This window comes from Parasteatoda tepidariorum, chromosome 3, assembly GCF_982258835.1.
Source record: "Parasteatoda tepidariorum strain Cologne lab strain chromosome 3, Ptep-v5.0, whole genome shotgun sequence".
In the NCBI taxonomy this organism is placed as follows: domain Eukaryota; kingdom Metazoa; phylum Arthropoda; class Arachnida; order Araneae; family Theridiidae; genus Parasteatoda; species Parasteatoda tepidariorum.
In genome coordinates this window covers 47,228,962-47,247,484 of record NC_141757.1, presented here as the reverse complement: position 1 = coordinate 47,247,484, position 18,523 = coordinate 47,228,962, and the positions used below count along the sequence as shown (strand labels likewise).

The window sequence follows — 18,523 nt, the reverse complement described above, 5'->3', positions numbered from 1 at the left end:
AACTAACAGTTGACAGTTTTACATTATATTGTTTTGTGTGCATTATGTTTTTAGTAGCCTATATGTTCTAAACTAGTTCATATTCATCAATTTTAAAATCATGTTATCCCCCTCATATTTCACGTAAACCTGAAGAGTGTATAAAACTTTATATCAGCTTCTCAGTTTGAAAAATTTTCAACCTTTTTTACAACAATTCAAAATGAATACTTTTTCCTGCCATGTTTCTGATGATCAGGGCTGATTGTGCTCCGGGAACAAATCTGGATTTCCGGATTTTTAGCTAACCGTGATCCGGAAGTTTCCGGAGATCGAAGGTTCAGACGTTTCAAAAAATCATTGATCACAAAACTTTCCGGAAATAATTTTTTTTTTTTTTTTTTTTTTGGTGGAACTTAAAAACACAGTTTATTTTATTTGTTTGTAAGGGAGAGCCAGATACTTTATAAGCTTATATTCAAGATTAATATTCATTTTTTATTAGTAAATAGTTATTATAATCATAAACTCAGGAAAGAAAGACATATTTGTAAATTTCAATTACTTCTCCAGGTCATCATAGGTATGTGTAAAATTTTAAATATATTTTAAGTAAGCTAAGAAATATTGGGAAAAAGGAAAAAATCTTGTTTAAATTTTTTTCTACTCTTTCGATTTAAACTTTTTTTTTTACTCAAGAAATTTTCCGGAATTTTGACTTGGGCTCACAATCACTCCTGGATGATATGCTTCATACCATATATTTTAATAAAATCTTAGAATGGTAAGCATTAAAGTTAACTATTGTATTGGTTATTTCTTAATTTGATTTACAGTATTTTATTATATTAGTTTTTTATTGTAAAGATCTTTATTTAAAATTTGAAGCTGTGTATTAATTATAAAATCTTCTTGTTTACTTTATTTGTTAAATTATTTTAAGTTGCTATGTACTTGCATGTCTCATTCTTTGTATTAAACTTGTGTTTGCTGAATGTCTTATAAAATATTTTTGTCTTGATTACTATACTTAAAAGTTTAGTTTACTGACTCTAAATGTGAACATAACTAACACACATGTCTTGTACTTTACATTTGTCATCTTCTAATTTTCAGTTAAACACTTAATATGAATTCATTAACAGCAAATCTATTTTTTTCCTTACTTCATTTTAATAACATTGACCTCTTCTGACAGAGCTCACTATCATTAATTTTAAATTCAAATATTGTAGTAATGTAAAGCAAGTAATCAAAATGTTATTAGTCAAAGAATGATATAAAGTTAATGAGATGGAATTATATAATAATCTAAAATTAGGTAATAGTACAAATGTTTAAATTTGCTCCGCTTTAATTAAATTTAGTTAATTTAAAGTATATTATCAGCATTTGTTTAGATTTTCAAAATTTACAAATGAGAAAACTTTGAATATTTTAAATTAAATAACTTGTTGAGATAACAACAAATGCCAGTTGGTTATTGTATTGAAACTAAGCAATTTTGTGGCTTTCTTTTGCTCAAATTAAAAAAATGCTACTAATTTTCTAAAACTATTTCACTAATTGGGGTTTTCATCTTTCTGGTGTTTAGTCTTCATCTGCCTACTCAAGCATCAACACAGAAGAAATGAGAAACGTTTACCAAATTTTTCTCATTTTTTTTAACATCCTAACTTAACTTCATAACATTTATTTGCAGCCATGTCAATAACCGCGTGATGACAAGTGTAAATGCCGTAACTTCTACTACCACCGTTAAAACTGTTGCCTCAATAACTCTTTGGTGTTCAAGTTTAATGGGCTTTTGTTACAGGTAAACTCTTATTTTTCCACAATCAAATAAAAGGCGTCAAACTCGTAATTAGTAAGTGCCTCGGCATTTTTATCTGTGTGAAATTTTAACAAAGAGATAATTAAAATTGGGAAACATGGATAAAATCGATATATATTTAAAAAATAATAATAATAATAAAACTTACAAATTAAAGGAAATTCATTTTATGCAATGTTACAAATATCTAAAAGTAACCAAGTATGAACTTATTGTGATTTTTTATATTATACGCTATTTTAATTCATAAACATTTATTTCCTAATAAATTAACAGATTTTCCACTTTACAGCTTCTGAAAAATTTGGGTTTTTGTTTCAAGATGAGGTTATTTTTAAAATTTGTTTTCTGATTTTTTTTATTAAAGTGTAACCAATCTCTTCATTTATATTTTTATAACTATAGTAGCTTGCACACCTTAAACTATTATTGAGAAAAAATATGTAGTTTTAATATTTTTTTTTTGCTTTGAATGAAATAAAATAGCTTTTCAATAATACTTTAAAATATAATCAGTTTATAAGAAACTGTGGAAAATTAAGAAAACTTATTTAGGAAACAATATACTCAATTTCTTTTTCCTACACCCCACCCTCCTCAAACATTTCCAGGTGGCAGTATCCTTCAAATCTAAATAAGGCCTTTTCTTTTCAACCTTAGTTTGTTTATTCTAGAAAATACCCCTGTCTTATTAAACTTTAGAACTTCATCAAACTATTCCTAAAAAATTTTTTTTTCAATAAACTGTATTTGTTTCCAAGCAACCAAGCATCAGAAAAATTTTATTTCTCACTTTATTATACCTAGCTATATGCCTTATATTACTTCATAGCAATCTTGTATCATAGATTTAATGTTTTCCATTGTTTTGAGAAATTTATTTAAGATTGAGAGAAAGAATAAGATGTTATCTTATAATATGACTTATGAAAGAATGCGAAAGAATTTGCATAATTTCATTTAAAATAGCTTCAAATTTTTCAATCATGCATTACTTTCTCGGTTGCAGTCTTCTCAGAAGTCTCCCCTGTTATTCCTGCATAATTTGAAAGAAAAATATATAGTTTAAGGATATTTTATATTAAATTGTTCACAAAATATTTTTTTTACATCATTTTTAGAAAACCCTTTATTGATATTTATTTCTTATTATTTTCATTTACAATTAATTAAATAGAAATTTTGATCTGCATGTCAGTGATATTTTAGAATTGATAGTAGAGAATTTGGTATAAAAAATTGAGATTTGTGCGAACATCTGTGATTTTAAACAAAACTTTTTGAGCAATGAACCTGTCTGAGAAAAACGATTTCTTTAACACTAGAATGTTCCCTTGTGATTGACATCCAATTTGTACTGCTTTAGTGACCATGCTTACTGTTGTTTGTTTGCTATAAGGGGCAATATCAAACACTTTTCATCTTAGAGGGAAGAGCACTCAGATTCCTCTGCCTCAAAAAGTGGAAAATCAAAGAAAAATATATAATTCTTGAAAAACAGTCATTTGCTTACTATTCGATTTTCACGCCTATTATTATTTTACTGCTGTAGGTTAACACCCATCACCTAACCATAACTGAGCACCTAGTCTAGTTTTTCAAGGTCAAGTACCTAGTTCACCTAGTCAAGTTATATCTTTTAACCATCATTGTACCATGTAATTTTGATCTCGGCCAGACGATTTGGGCAACACTTGAGCCATTTACCTCTTCCTAAATTTCCATGTCACAATCAACAAAAGAACTTTCTACTACAACAAATTTTATGAGCACCATTTTTAGTTGTCTTACTCATTACCTACAGCTCTCCATCAGTGGTGGGTACAACTGTAGAGGATCCAGTTTTGTTGTTTCAAAATGATTGGTTCCAATCATTATTACAGTAATCGTATCATAAAATTTTTAATTGGTGAATTTGGGGATCATCCATTAAATTACTTCTGTACAAAATTGTTAATCGGCGCTTATTCACTGTGTTTTCATTTCTAGATTATTGGTACCCTATTTTAAAATTATTTGATTAAGGAGTCAGAACTCAAGTACAGATTTTAATTAAATATTGGTATAATGTATTAAATAATTTTTAGTAATTATTTTTTTAATGCAACAGTACAATAAAAATTTTCTATACATTCATCTTAAATTATAATGAGTTGTCCAGTGCCCCATTAAGGAAGTTATGCCAGAAACTGTTAAAACTTTCTGTTTCTATAAACAAATTATTCTGAAATTAAAATCCATATATTTTGTTATTCTTATAAGATAAAATCTGTCTTTATAAAGCATAAGTAGAACGAATTATACTTTTTTTAGTTTATCATTTGCCTTTTTTAGAAGTTGCTCAGTATATGTATCTGTTCCAAAAAATTTCCTGATTTTTTTTTCTTTGTTCCACTACAGGAATATAAATCTAATATAATAATACAAAATGCAATAAAAATCTTCCTTTATTATTTGATTTCTTAGGATTAAATAATTATAATCCAGTTTAACCTCATTTAATTCTAATTTTTTTTAATTTCCTTCAATAAAATGAAAATCTAGATACTTTAATATGGCCAGGTCAATTCTTAATTAGTCACATTTGGTAAAATTAAATATTTGTTGAAACTGAAAAACTATCAGTAGACATTTAACCACTAAATAACCAACAGGATTTATACATTCATTTTTTAAACTTGTTACTTTATCATACCATTTTTCAACTCTCATGACGAAGTTTTCTAATAAAAATCATAACTAATCATAGAAATTTCAGTACCTGAATACATACAACATACAATTAAAAAGTTTTGTTTGTAAATGTTTTATTTCGCTTGTAAATGCTGTAATTATTTTTAGTTCATAAATAATTATTTAAATTGTAAAAGCATCTTGCAAAGATGAATTGTTGCAACTTTTTGCTTTAGTGTTGAATTTAAAAATTTAGTGTTGCTATTGCAATATTACTAAAAATTATAACTGTTTTACTAAAACTAGATATTGAGTTTTTTCCCATTTTTGTTTTTAATGCTTTTGCTTTAAAAAATGCCTCATAAGGAGTTAGTTGGTTAAAAAAGACAATTAAAAAATGGTGTATGTTTATTTTTCAGTGAAAAGAAATTGTACTTTAAGTATATTTGTTTTTTCAGGTGGTTAACATGGTTGTATCAGTGGTGGCAACTAAGAAAACGAAGACAACATAATGGTGGTCCTCATATCAATACTCGCTGGGAAGACGATTATGAACTTGCAGAGTGGGGACCTACTCATTTATTTTTTGAGTATTTAGAGATGAGTAAGTATTTTATATTAGTAACCATATGTATAGGCAAAAAAAATTTTGGTGTTGTCGAAATTGAATTTATGGCCAAGATTCCAACATAGTGCTGCAAGTTATTGGGATTATTTATTTAATTTTACTAACCATTGCAATTATATTTTGTTAATATTTCATAAATTATTATTTAGGCTTAAGGAATACTATGAAGAAGTTTTTCATTTGATTTTTCAGTATATCATTTTTTTAACAAATTGTTATTTTAAATAATATAAAACTAAGAAGTCCATTCTTTGTGTTAAAATAAATTGTTTCTTCTGTTTTGATTAAATGTTTTTAAATATCATGAAATTTTTTCTAAAACAGGAATTTATATTATTTGTTTTGAGAAAACATAGTCATTTTTTTAAAATTTTTTTGTAAAGTCATAATTATTGTTTGATAGGCAAATATGTTTTCCACTTCTGAATTCGCAACCTCCAAGCTTCTTTGTATATATATTTAGCTAGTGACATTGAATCTATTTCCTTCTGCCTGATACACTTTTTTTTTATTTCTAAAACTGTTTCATGTATTAATTTTTTTTTAATTTTTCAGTCTTACAATTTGGCTTTGTGACTATATTTGTGGCAGCATTTCCTTTAGCACCCTTATTTGCATTGCTGAATAACATTCTGGAAATTCGCCTGGATGCAAGAAAATTAGTTTGCTCTTATAGAAGACCAGTTGGTGTTAGAGTGCAAAATATTGGTTTGTTCTAAATTTATGTCTTATAAATTATACAATATATTTAACAATTCTCTTATTGCATAAAAATTTAAATGGAGTTTTTCTATTTCGGTTGTACAGTTGAACCTGTTTATGCCAAACCTCTTTATCTCAAAAAGCCTCTATATCTCAAAGTTTCTGAAATTCCCTACATTTACTGTCTAAAATCAATGTATTTTCTCTGTTAATGTTGAATTTTTTTCTTCAAAACCTCCTGTTCTCTAATTTCTAATAATAGATCACAAATGTCTAAACTTTCTTTATCAGTAGAACTTGCAGGCAGAGATGAATTTCGTGAACCCACAGGAAGTAGAGATGAACAGGTCGGGGGTGTTTCTTGGAATTTTAATTACTATACCAGCACTACCTTAACTAGAAAGGAATACAATGATTCTGGCAGTAAGTGAGGAGTTAATGAGTAGTGACCACCAGTGGTTAGCTTTTCAACGTAGATCAGAAAGCTAAGAATAGAAAATCATTTTCACCTCATAATGGCAATCAATGGATCAAAGGATAATTAAAGTGAACTACAGAAAACAGTTGGCTCACAAACTTGTAGATGCCATCCATTAAAAAAGTTAAGATGTTAGTAATAAAGATGTTAGATGCTATCAGAATTACTGTTTTGCCTGGAGAATTGTGTCTCTAAAAACTAGCTAAAATGGTTTTAAAAAGCTGATTTTAAGAATAACTGTGAAGATAATGAACAAGAGGTTGAAGGCATCGGTAAAGAAAAAGAAACTGTTGGCGCGGAAAATGCAGGGCCAGATTTGCCAGAATGGAATGCAATAAAATCTGAGTTTAATGTTGACATTAATTTTGAAGATTTTTTCAAGTGGACAACTGCCTGGAAACATGCAGAACATTGACAGATGCGGAAATATGTCAAAGGAATATTAGATGAAGCGGAAGAAGCTAAAGATCATATTGATGAACCAAAAGTGAATGCAAAAGAGGTAGAAAAAGCTGTAGAATTCTTATAAACTATTGAATCCCAGAAAAATGTTGGCTTTGAGGGATTTGCACTCTTTCTAACCTTAAAAGAATAATCGAAACAAAATAGATTATACATCAAAACTCTTTGAAAAATTATTTTTGGTGTTAAATGTATGTTAACATTTTTTTATGCAAATAGATGTATGTGGTATAATTAATTTAAAGAAATACCTATTTTTTTCTGCTAAAAACAATTAATTTACTAACAATTTTTCAACTAAAAACAATTAATGCAATTTCTTAATTACATTTAATTTTTTTAAAGTTCCTGTATAACTCGAAAACTCTTTATCTGAAATTTTTAGCCTTTCCCGTGAGATTTGAGATAAATAGGTTTGACTGTTTTAGTTATTTTGGTTATATAAGTTTGGTTATATTGGTTGCTTTGGTTATTACTTGGTTGGTATTATTTATTAGTTTTTTATATTCTCTTTATCATACTTTTTCATAATAGGATATGTGACAATATCCTATTTTGGTTGTAATATATTAAATTATAATGCATAGGAATGTCTTTTATCAAAACAGTCTATTCATCAGAGCATTCTATAAACTTTTAAGTGTTTTTAAAAAAATGAAAATATTAATCATACACACCACATAATAGTGCTTTATAAGGATCAATAAAATGAATTCATGGACTTCAATAGAATGCAATAACAAATTCATATTCCTAAAAAATAAATCCCACCAAGGAATTGTCATTTTTTTATATAGACAAACCTCTCATGATCCTGAGGTACCAAGTAAGTTTGTTTTTTTTAATTTTAGTATTGTTTCTGTTTTTTTATAAATATAGCACTCTCTTATTTGACACTTTTTTTCACATAAATGTTAAGTTAAAACTGTAAATTTTCCATTACTTGAGAACTGTGACATACTTGTTTAATCTTATACTCCATTGATTCTTGTGCTTATAATTCCCAATTTTTTTTTTATTATTATTATTATATGAAATTTAATTCTTTTTATACTAATTTTCTATTTTAATAGGCATTTGGTATCGTATTCTGGACTCCATTGGAAAGCTAGCTGTATTAACAAATGTAACTAGATCTTTATATTTTTTAATGTTTAGTTAGTTTACAAATTGATTCAAGTAGTTTTAGTTTAATTTGTTCTTTTACAGCCCAATAATTATGAAGAAGAATTTTTTAAAAAATCTTTGTTTATTTGAAAATATATTTTTACTGGGACTGAAAGATAGTATATTTTGTTTGAGTTTTAACAGTAAATATTGCACAAAAAATAAGTGATGCTAAGTTTTTCTGTTTAAGTTCGTATATTCCTGAATTTATATTTTATCCTTAAAAACTTAGAGAATTTTACCTAATTATTTTTAGCTCTTTCTATATTATGAGATTCTTGATGCTTTTTGTGTCCTCTTTTCCCTTAATATCATTTATTTTATTCTGTTTGAATAAATATTAAGTGTTTTTGTTTTTTGTATGTTGAATATCATTATTGGGTTTTCCTATTAAGATTGAAATAGATAGTAGTGGACCATTTATTAATTCGTTTAAGGGTGTTTTTGTTTTTTACAGTTAGAAGTTTTTGTTATTAAGTTTGCTTTTTTTCTCTTATTTAGTTTTGAACTATTTTTCCTTATGAATACAAAAAGACCTATTATTAACAAAATTTTTTAAATTGCTGCCTGCAGATTTTAATTTTAACTTCCATCATAAAGTGATGTAGATAAAATCATTCAAAATTGTAGACAAAACTGTCCAAATTAAGGTTTACAGTATAATTATGTTTAAAATGTCTCTTTTAGATTCAAAATAATTAATTTACAGGTACCAAATGCAAAAATTTAAAGTTAAGTAATGAAATTTTTTTTTTATTGTTTTGTTATTTTTTCCATTTTAACTTTATCTGGGTCCGGAAGAATCTTTTCAAGTCCATTAATTATTTTTTTCTTAGTGAGTTAAATATTTCTGCTGCATTATTATTTTCAGTTACTTTCTTTTTATTTGAAAAACAGTTATTAACTTTTAGTTCTTTTTTTTCTTTCTTTCCCCGCATTAAAATAATCTCTTCTCATATATATAATAACAGGGCTACATTCCTGTTATCATTGTTGTATTCATCTTTATTAATGCAGTCGTCAGGCAAAATACTTTATCAATAGCTTTATATAAAGGTATGCTGGTGGTTATAACAGTTCACATCCGCACTCCACAAGGGAGGGGGTGGGCGGGACTTCTGACAATTCCGGAACAACTTATGAGAATCACAACATGATGAAAAGGGCACGCAAAAACTAGTGTTCCTACGTTTTATACAAACACAGATTGGGGTAAAAAGGCACAGTCTTGTAACCTTACTCATCACCAAAAATCATTTACTGCTTCCTAATATGGAAGTGAAAGAGGGAACGATTCAAAAAATAACTCCTTCTTTGAAATATAAATCTAATTATAATTCACTGGTATGTTTTCAGCCTTGAATTCCCAAAATAGAATATCTCTACGCTTACTCTTTAACAAAGACATTTTATGAAACCGAAAGAGTTTTAATTCTTTTATTAATACAAAAGTATTTATAATTTTTGTATTACATATATATATATATATTATTTTTGTTATATTTCAACTTATGAAGAACTTCAAAGTTTATTATTGAATTTTTTTATTAAACGCTTTAAAATAACATTATGTTTTGTTTTCTGCACTTAACAATGTTTAAAACTTTAATAAATGAAAAAGTTTAATGAGTTCTAAATATGCCACTATATTAAATAGAAAATCTGATTCTAATATAATTAATGAAACAAATTTTTCTTTACAATTATTTCTTGCTATATGTGTTTATTTTAAGTTAAAATTTGCTTAAACATAAAAATATCAACTTACTTACAAATTTTATTTTATTTTATGATCGTTGTTGAACAGCCAACATATTCTGCAGTTTGCAACAATCAATAATTAACATTGCAATCTTGTAATTTTGAACTCAATCAGAAGAGAAATGAACTCCTGGATCAAGCATTGGGACAAACTAGCCTTTGTGAAGAACTTTTTGATAGAAGTAACCTACATTTGCATTATATGGTGAGGAAAACCTCCCACAGTTAGCCAGATAGCAATGGAATTTTGACCCATGATCTAACTGCTACTGAGGTTAGTTTGCACAAACACTGTAGTCAGTGCAAGCCATGAATAGAATTCGTATCAAACTGATGCTGCTGATATTTGAACCTGGGCTCTATCCCTGAGCCAAATTGATATTATTTTATATTTTTGTGCTCATTTAACAAATAAGCTGACGGCTTTTTATTTTGTGCTTTCATATCTTTATCTAGCCCAGTGTTATTTTTGTATCATTTTCACAGCAACCCTAATTAAATCTCCTTCAGTTATTTTAAAAGACTGCTGATTTCAATGTAGTGTTGTAGATATTAAAAATATATTTACTATTAATATCATTGTGCCATTTGAAAAAATAATCTAATTTAATATTATAATTTTAATTATTTTGTTATAAAACCTAAAAATTACTACTTAATTAAAAATTACTACTTAAGTTACAAAATAACAGAAATGTAATCTTTTATAAATTTACAGGAAATTAATAAAACATTTATATTATAGGCCATCATAATAGCTTTTACTTCTGATATGATTCCTCGTCTTGTATATAGACTATATTATTCCCCAGACTATTCCTTAGATGGATTTGTTGAATACACTTTATCACGTTTCAACACGTCTCATTTTAATGTTGATGTCAGACCCATGCCATTAGTTTTACCTGGCACAAATCAAACAGTTAATGTATCCGTATGTAGGTAAGTTAAATATATTTTATTTATAACTAGCTGTACCCTGCGTGCATTGCAACGCTTTCAATTTGAATTTGAATTTTGTATTTAAGTGTGTAAATGACATTTGCGATTATGATTTGAAATGCAAATTTTATTTAATGGTGAAAAAAACCAGTGATAGTCTCAGCAGTTAATTCTCTAGGATATCATTAGTGCATTTTCAAACAGACATGTATGGTGATGCACACGGAGCATGAAACATATTTTGGACAATGATCTGAAATAAGACTGGATCTATGGTGACATCAAGAATTTCTGCTGATATCTGATCAGTTTGGCATGGTGTTTTTTTTTCAATAAGCCAAATCAGAATGCGTGCCTGTGGCAATCCTCGTTTTTGCCATTCAATAGAGTACACCCAACACCGTGTCTCTCTAAAAACATGACGCTTCACAATGAAATCAAGTAAAGATTATCATTTTTGTTTGAACACACGTGCTGTAATATCATGACGATCCGATGATGATTGTCCTGGTAACAAAATATCTCTAATTTCAACCCAAGCAGAATTGCACGTAAATGTAATAAATAAATCTAGGAGCCCATATGCGAGAACATATGTCATTGCATCCTGTGAGTATTCATACATGTGCCTTGGAGTCCAAGGCACATGTATGAATACTCAGACATGTATGAATACTACATTTGCAGGGAGTCCAAGTTTTTCTCCCTGCAAATGTAGTCGGCAATATAATCATTTTCCCCACATCATTAGGATTAACGTTACCATCATTGATTATTGCATCCCGTAAATGAATGCATTCTTCTGAACGTAATTTGGTTTGATTTAATTTAATATACAGTAGGCGTTCAGTTTAAATTTTCGCATACATATCGACAATGTATTGATGAACTAATTGTCGACATTTTAAAGTATGATTATCAGCGTTTTGGCAATCATTAATCTATATGCATAAAAACTTATTGCACTTGCTTTCTTATTGGTTTTCTCGCCTGTTTGCGGACTTCTTAATTTTATGTTAAAATAATATCCCTCCTCTCCTCACCAAAATAAAATAGGATATTGCAATGCATCATATGATCGATACGTTTCTGAGAACTCTTTGAACGTCACGATTTCTGCGATGAAGAACTGTATCGCGGGAGGTAAATTCTTCGCCAACTATAACAATAGCCACTTCCTCCAATGTTGGCGCATTGTATTTTTCTTTGTGGTGGCCTACAGGTGTTTTTTCAGCTCTAATAACAACTTTGTAAATATCGGATGACATTTAGTCAAGGGCAATTGTGAACAGCCTAATTAACTGATTATGTTGATCGAAAAATTTTTGTAATACGGTAACAATTTTTCGTTTAGTGCCATTGTTTACCTGACAACGTTGATTGACTTGATCATTTGTGTTATCCATGAAATAAATTTGTAGGAACTTATGATCTGCGTTAGGCATTGAAAGAAGTGATCCTGCACGATGATAAATTTGGCCTTGCACTTTGAATGTTGGGATGTAATTCTCGTTCACGATACGTGTAGCACCGAATAAAGTCATTTAGAAACACGAATTGTACCGGCGTATATGCGCCAAAAAATGCTTCGATTGGTTTGTTTGACCTGATACGAAGGTTGATAATGTCTCGGCAGGCGACGTAAAATCTTGTAGTTTCTGTATACCTCTAGAACAGCAAATTTCAGCTGTTTCATTTTTAAATTTGAGAGCATTACAAAACATACATAATTGATATATTTCTCCGATGATGACACTTGGGGGAAGACTATAGTTTGTTGTCGGATCATAGTGAAATGCACTGAAATTCAAATCAGAGTATTGGCAGCGTCTGAATAGCGAAATGCGTTCTCGGTCGGTTTTGATTCTTGCTTCCCGTTGCTCTGATGTTTCCGACGAACGGGCTTGTGTAGTTCGTAGTTGATTTGTTGACAGTCTTCTTTCCTGTTGCTCAGACGTTTCTAAGGAACGGGCAAAAGCATTCTGTTCTCGATTAGTTTCAAGTCTTTTTCCCGTTGCTCCGATGTTTCTGAAACACGGGTAGTTCTCTTTTTGCGCGCTTGAGATGTCGACCGACTAAGAGCGATTTGCTTAGGCGGCATATTTTTGCAAATATTCTTTCTGACAAAGAAAAAGAAATGTAAAAGTTGATTTTATAAATGAAAGAAATAAAATGGATGAATTCGAAAACTTTGCATAAATAAACAAACAAACTAATAGTTTTCAAATGACAACTGTCACAGCACTGAAATCTTCGAAAAGTATATTTAATTGTGCTAACCTAAAATTTCGTGCTAAATATAAATATTTCTGAAAACGTGCAATTTGAATGAAATTTGCTTTTGTCTTTATATTTATTAAACAGTTTTCCCAGTACTGAATCCGTGATACGACCAACAATTAAGAAATCTATTCTTGTTGATTTTACTTGCTTGTGCTCACCTGACATAAAGAAAAGCGCGAATTAAAAATTAAAGTATATGCAATTTACTTTAATTTACTTTTCTAAATGAATAGAATTATAAGATAGAAAATATCACTGTTGTTATCTTCAAGATATTTGAAAATTGAATCGTTTATAGCAAAATTTAAAATAATGGCTAGCTTTTAACCAATCAGAAAATTCCATTTCGACTTTCACTGATATCGCTGGAACGGTTTATCGCAGAATGTTCTAATGTCGACAGAAACCTTCCTCGTGCTTTGAACTATCTGTATGCCAAGTTTCATAGCTTTCTGTCGGATGGTTTAGGAGTCTATAGAGGATAGACACACATTCACTTTTATATATATAGATAATTCAATACTTTATGACTTTTTATAATAAGAAGCTTTTTAAATTGTAAGCTCTCTGTAATATGCTGTCGAAAGATCCATTTATTAAGCTTTCTTTCTAAAAATAAATATTTTTCTTTTTTCTCAAATTAATTAAAAATTCACTATTATTAAAAGCTTCCTTTTTTAAAGATTTGGTAGAATATATAAATGTTCTGCACATACAGCTGACCGTTACATGCTTTGAAGCCTGGAATTTACAGCATTTTTAAAAGATCATCAAAACATGTTCATCCACTATCTATCTTAGCAGAGCTGGATTACCCATTAAGCCAGACTAGGCCATGGCCTGGGGCCTCCAATGATTAGGAGCTCCCTTTAAAAAAAAATTTTTGGAAATAAATTTTAAAAAATTAAGGAAAACAATGATTTTTTTTAAAAAAAAATCACTTTAAAATCAATGTTAATAAAATACAATATTTTTTTTAGTTCTAATGTAACAAAATAAAGTAAAATTTAATTTATTATTATATATTTTTATTTTAAATATACTTTCTTAAATGAATAGATGTATAAATACTTTTATATTTGAATAAATAAAAAATATACGAGAAAAAAAGTTTAATCCAAAGGCCCCAAAAATTTTAATGGCCTAGGGCCCCGAGTACGCTTAATCCGGCCCTGTATCTTAGCATAAGTAAGGAAGACAAAGATCAAATTATATGAATTAGAAAAAATAAATGAAATAGATGTGACATTTGACTGAATTCTTTGAAAGAGTGTACAAAATAATCACTATAAGCCCTGCTAATATGTGAGAATTTAATGAATGGCATGTTTTTTGAGCTTTATGCACATTGATGCAATCTTATCACTCCTTATTTCCCTATTAATGACTTATTTCCTTGTCTCATTAACTTCTATGGAAAAATCAGAAATATATTTTTTGTAAGAAACATAATGTTATTCATTCTATGTATTAAAAAAAGTTCTTCTTTCTTTAAACAATAGTTTTTGTTTTATTGTTGTTTAATAGTTTTGTCTATTTATTCTATGTGTTAAGATTTTTTTTTCTTTCTCAAACCAATAGTTTTGTTTAGGAATTTTTATGAAGGAAAAAAATCCATAAAAAGAGCTCTTTTGTTTGCCTACTCCCTGAATTCCCTCACTCACTATAGTTGAGGACTTTTTTCCTTTCTCGAACATTGTTGCTTTGTTTCCAGTTATTGTATTGACTTCTTTTATCAGAGTTGTTAAATTTAGCGATCATATTACCAACAGAAAGTATGTAGCATTATCTTTCAATTAGAATAACTGCTAGAATCATGAATATTACAAAAATGTTTAATATTACACTTAGAATTTCACTTTGTTGAAAGAAAAAAACTAAAATTTTGCTTGTTTTTTTTTGTTTTGCATAGATTCATTACTTGTGTCTCAATCGATTAACTTTTTGTAAATCTAGATTTAACTCTGATAGAAATTAACTCAAATAATTGGGAAAAGTATTTTAATTGAATTTTTTTTGATGGAATCTGATTTTAGAACTAAATATTTTAGTGTTTTTACACTCATTTTAATTGTTTACTGTCTGTTATCGATAATAATGTAATTTTGATAACTGTGTAAATGTTTTACTATCAAGTTTTTAAGTACCAAAACTTTTAACAGTGTGTTGATTTTTTAGATATCGTGATCATAGAAGTCCACCAGAATCTCCAGACAGATATGAATTCAATTTAGAATATTGGCATTTACTTGCATGGCGTTTCGGATTTGTCTTGATATTTGAAGTGAGTAATTACCGAAGTACTTAGATTCCCTTCCTTGTTTTTTGTAGATTATTTTGTAGACATTACATTTACTTAAATATGATAATTTTTTATGAAATTGTATAACAAATTGATATTCATGTTTTCTAACAATATTTTTAATGAAATTGTAAAAGAGAATGTAATATTTTATAATTTTGGAAATCCTTGTTAGATCTCTTAACCGTCTCTCAGTAACATCCTTTTAGATCCTTTATAAATTCTGTTAGATCCTTTAACAGTATGTTTTAGTAGAGTTTTAAAACAAATTTGATAAAATCTCTTGATTTGTAACTAAGTAACCAACAAGAACAGTGCATTATTGTTGACAAAGAATGTTCTTACTCCTTGAATTAATTATTGTTCTTAATTGCACTATAATCTCTTAATTAGTGGCAACTACCATTTATTACTTACAACTCTTATTTTTGGCAATAAATATTGATTCTTGTGAGAGATGTTATTATTTTTTTTCTTTTGGGGCATTCTGGCAATCAAATTAAGCTAAGCCATTAAAATCTATCTACATTTTAATTTTTTTTTCTTTCTCTAAATTTTATTTTAAAAGCTTTATTTTTTCTCACTACATACAGAAGTACTGTAATGATTATACTTTGATAAACCATTATTTTCATTAGTTTTTCACTCTCCGAAACTTACACATCATTACCGCTACTTTTTCTTTAACCAACAACTGAAAATAAATTATGAAACAATATGCCATCTATTTCTTGATTTTTCTCTCATTTTTTCTTTCTTACTTTATTTGTTTTAATTCAATTCAATTCAGAACAATTATAGTTTACATCAGCTAAATTCCAAAAGTGTTTTTCATTCAACAAATTGGCTAAGTACTTACACATTTGAAGGACTTCGTGCAATTTTAAGTTCACAAATGGTTGGTGAAAGCGAAATAAAATTTCAAAAGTCAGCAGATTGTTATTTTAGAGTATAGCTTATAAAATTTTTCTTGATCATTAACCATATCAGAGCTATCTGCCAAACAAATTGAATAAATCTTTTATAATTTCTCCTTTACCATGTTTCGTTACCCAGTAGTAAAAAATCAGTACCAAATTATCTTCTTATTAAAATTTACATGTTTTATTTAGAGCATTGTTTTGATGATCACAACCCTAACTCGATGGCTGATACCAGATATCCCAAAGAAACTAATGGAAAGAATACGACATGAAAACTTCATTACTAATGAAATAATGATTGCTCAAGAATTAAAGCGTGCAAAAGGTCTTTCTTCAATACCAGAAGAAAAGAGTAATTGTGATCACGCCAATTCTTACTCTTCCTACAGCAATCCTATCATAAGAGAAGAACTTATTTGATGCAAATTAAAATTAGCTCAATTTTTTAAGCTTGTTTTTAATTCATAACCTTAAGGCAGTGATATGGTTGCACCAAAAGTTCACAAGAGGTTGAATTTCTCTAGGTATCTATTCTGTATACTGCAGCATATGTTAATATAGAACTGTTGAAAATGTATTTCGTTTTTAAGGATATATAACAAGTATGTTCACCAATTTTCTTACGTGTTTTAGTTTAATTATTCTTTTTTTAATTTATTGTTTTAATAACTACACATCTGCCTTAAGATTTTTAATGTGAAACAAAATGTAATATCTGTGATGTAATATTCATCAGAGAATATACAATTTATTTTAATCAAAGAGTTAATGTACTCTATTAATATTTATTTTTATAGTAGTATCTACTGAAGAATAATGACATAAATATTACATCAAAAACTTTAAATTGCACAGTTATTGTACATTTTTATGGATAATGTAAAATGTTAAATTTTTGTTAGTTATTATTTTACTGAATTTTACTTTTGTTAAATAAGTTATACATAACTATTTAAGATAATTTTTAATATATAATTGTTTGGAAATGTTTTTAATATATTTATTTTCAGTACTTACTATGTAAATTTCTGTTCCTGTTTTCAAATGTATTGTTTTCAATTTATTGCCATATTAGATAGCCTTTAATGTGAATTGCTAATTTTGATGAAAATTTAAGTGGAACTAAGCAATATAGTGTGTTGAATTATATTTGTGTGCTGTGTTAAGTAAAGCTTTTATTTTGAATGTTTCATGTAAATTTATAGAATTAAGCTGTGTATTGCAATTGCATCTGCCTTGCCACAAAGTGTGTTATATGAGTGCATCTTCAGAGCTTATTTGTGTTGCATATAATTTCACGTGAAAAATGTTCGAGAAATTATTTTAATGTAATCACATTTTATCTTTCTAACAGTTCAATTTGCTAACAGAATTATTTTCTCAATGGTCACATTTTTATATTGCACATCTCTGATGCAACACTGAAATAATAATTGCCTTTTGAGTGTTTTGCACTGCTTTGCATCTGCCTTGCCACAAAGTGTGTTATATGAGTGCATCTTCAGAGCTTATTTGTGTTGCATATAATTTCACGTGAAAAATGTTCGAGAAATTATTTTAATGTAATCACATTTTATCTTTCTAACAGTCCAATTTGCTAACAGAATTATTTTCTCAATGGTCACATTTTTATATTGCACATCTGTGATGCAACACTGAAATAATAATTGCCTTTTGAGTGTTTTGCACTGGCCAGAAGCTTATTGATAAAATTTATTTTTATAAATAGCAATATTTTATCTCACAATTAATCTTATTTGCTAACATATTTATTTTGCGTATGCTTACATTTTTATATTGCATATCTGTGATGCTTCATTGAAATAATAGTTGCCTTTTGCACTATTCTAAAGCTTATTTTTACTTCCAATCAATCAAAGTAACTGTTATAAGTGCAATACCAATAAAATAATAAATGAAAACTATGAATCCACTAAAAGATCTGTTATTTTATGTGTTCTTTCTTGCTCAAGAAATTAAGGTGCATTTTTTGTCTTGATGTCATTATGTGTTTTAATTTTTTAAACAAATTAGAAATAGTCTTTCTAAATAATCATGCCTCTTTTTTCGTATGTTTAATTATCATGTTTTCGAGATTTTTTAACATGTTCTCAAAACCACCTCTTAAATTTTTAGTATAGAAATGAAAACTTTTCCTGTGTTAAATTCCAAATGAATCTGTTTTGATATTTTACTGTGATGCTTATATTTTTAAATGATTCTCGTGTAAAAGTACAATATATACTTTATGAAATTTTTAGATATTTCCAAATAAAAATGCATTTGATGAAAATGTGTGATTCTTTCACCGCTAAAAGATGAGTATCAAATCAATAAACATTTTTGGTAATAAATGTCATTAGGTAATGACACTATGTTTTTAAGAACA

At 28.0% G+C, this 18,523-nt stretch overlaps 1 protein-coding gene across 5 annotated transcripts in view; it reads left to right on the top strand.

The window, feature by feature from the left end:
* Positions 1-18,427, top strand: part of LOC107448363 (anoctamin-5) — a 46,789-nt gene extending 28,362 nt beyond the window's left edge. For 3 of the 5 annotated variants that reach the window (XM_087159269.1, XM_087159268.1, XM_087159270.1), the window contains 7 exons: positions 1,682-1,795; positions 4,945-5,090; positions 5,670-5,822; positions 7,830-7,882; positions 10,430-10,626; positions 15,088-15,193; positions 16,324-18,427. In XM_087159269.1, the coding sequence (XP_087015395.1) occupies positions 1,682-1,795; positions 4,945-5,090; positions 5,670-5,822; positions 7,830-7,882; positions 10,430-10,626; positions 15,088-15,193; positions 16,324-16,554 (1,000 nt within the window). In that variant the 3' untranslated portion in view covers positions 16,555-18,427. The remainder of the gene's footprint in view (positions 1-1,681; positions 1,796-4,944; positions 5,091-5,669; positions 5,823-7,829; positions 7,883-10,429; positions 10,627-15,087; positions 15,194-16,323) is intronic. The other 2 variants (XM_087159272.1, XM_087159271.1) reach the window with 1 other exon arrangement.
* Positions 18,428-18,523: the final 96 nt, after the last annotated feature.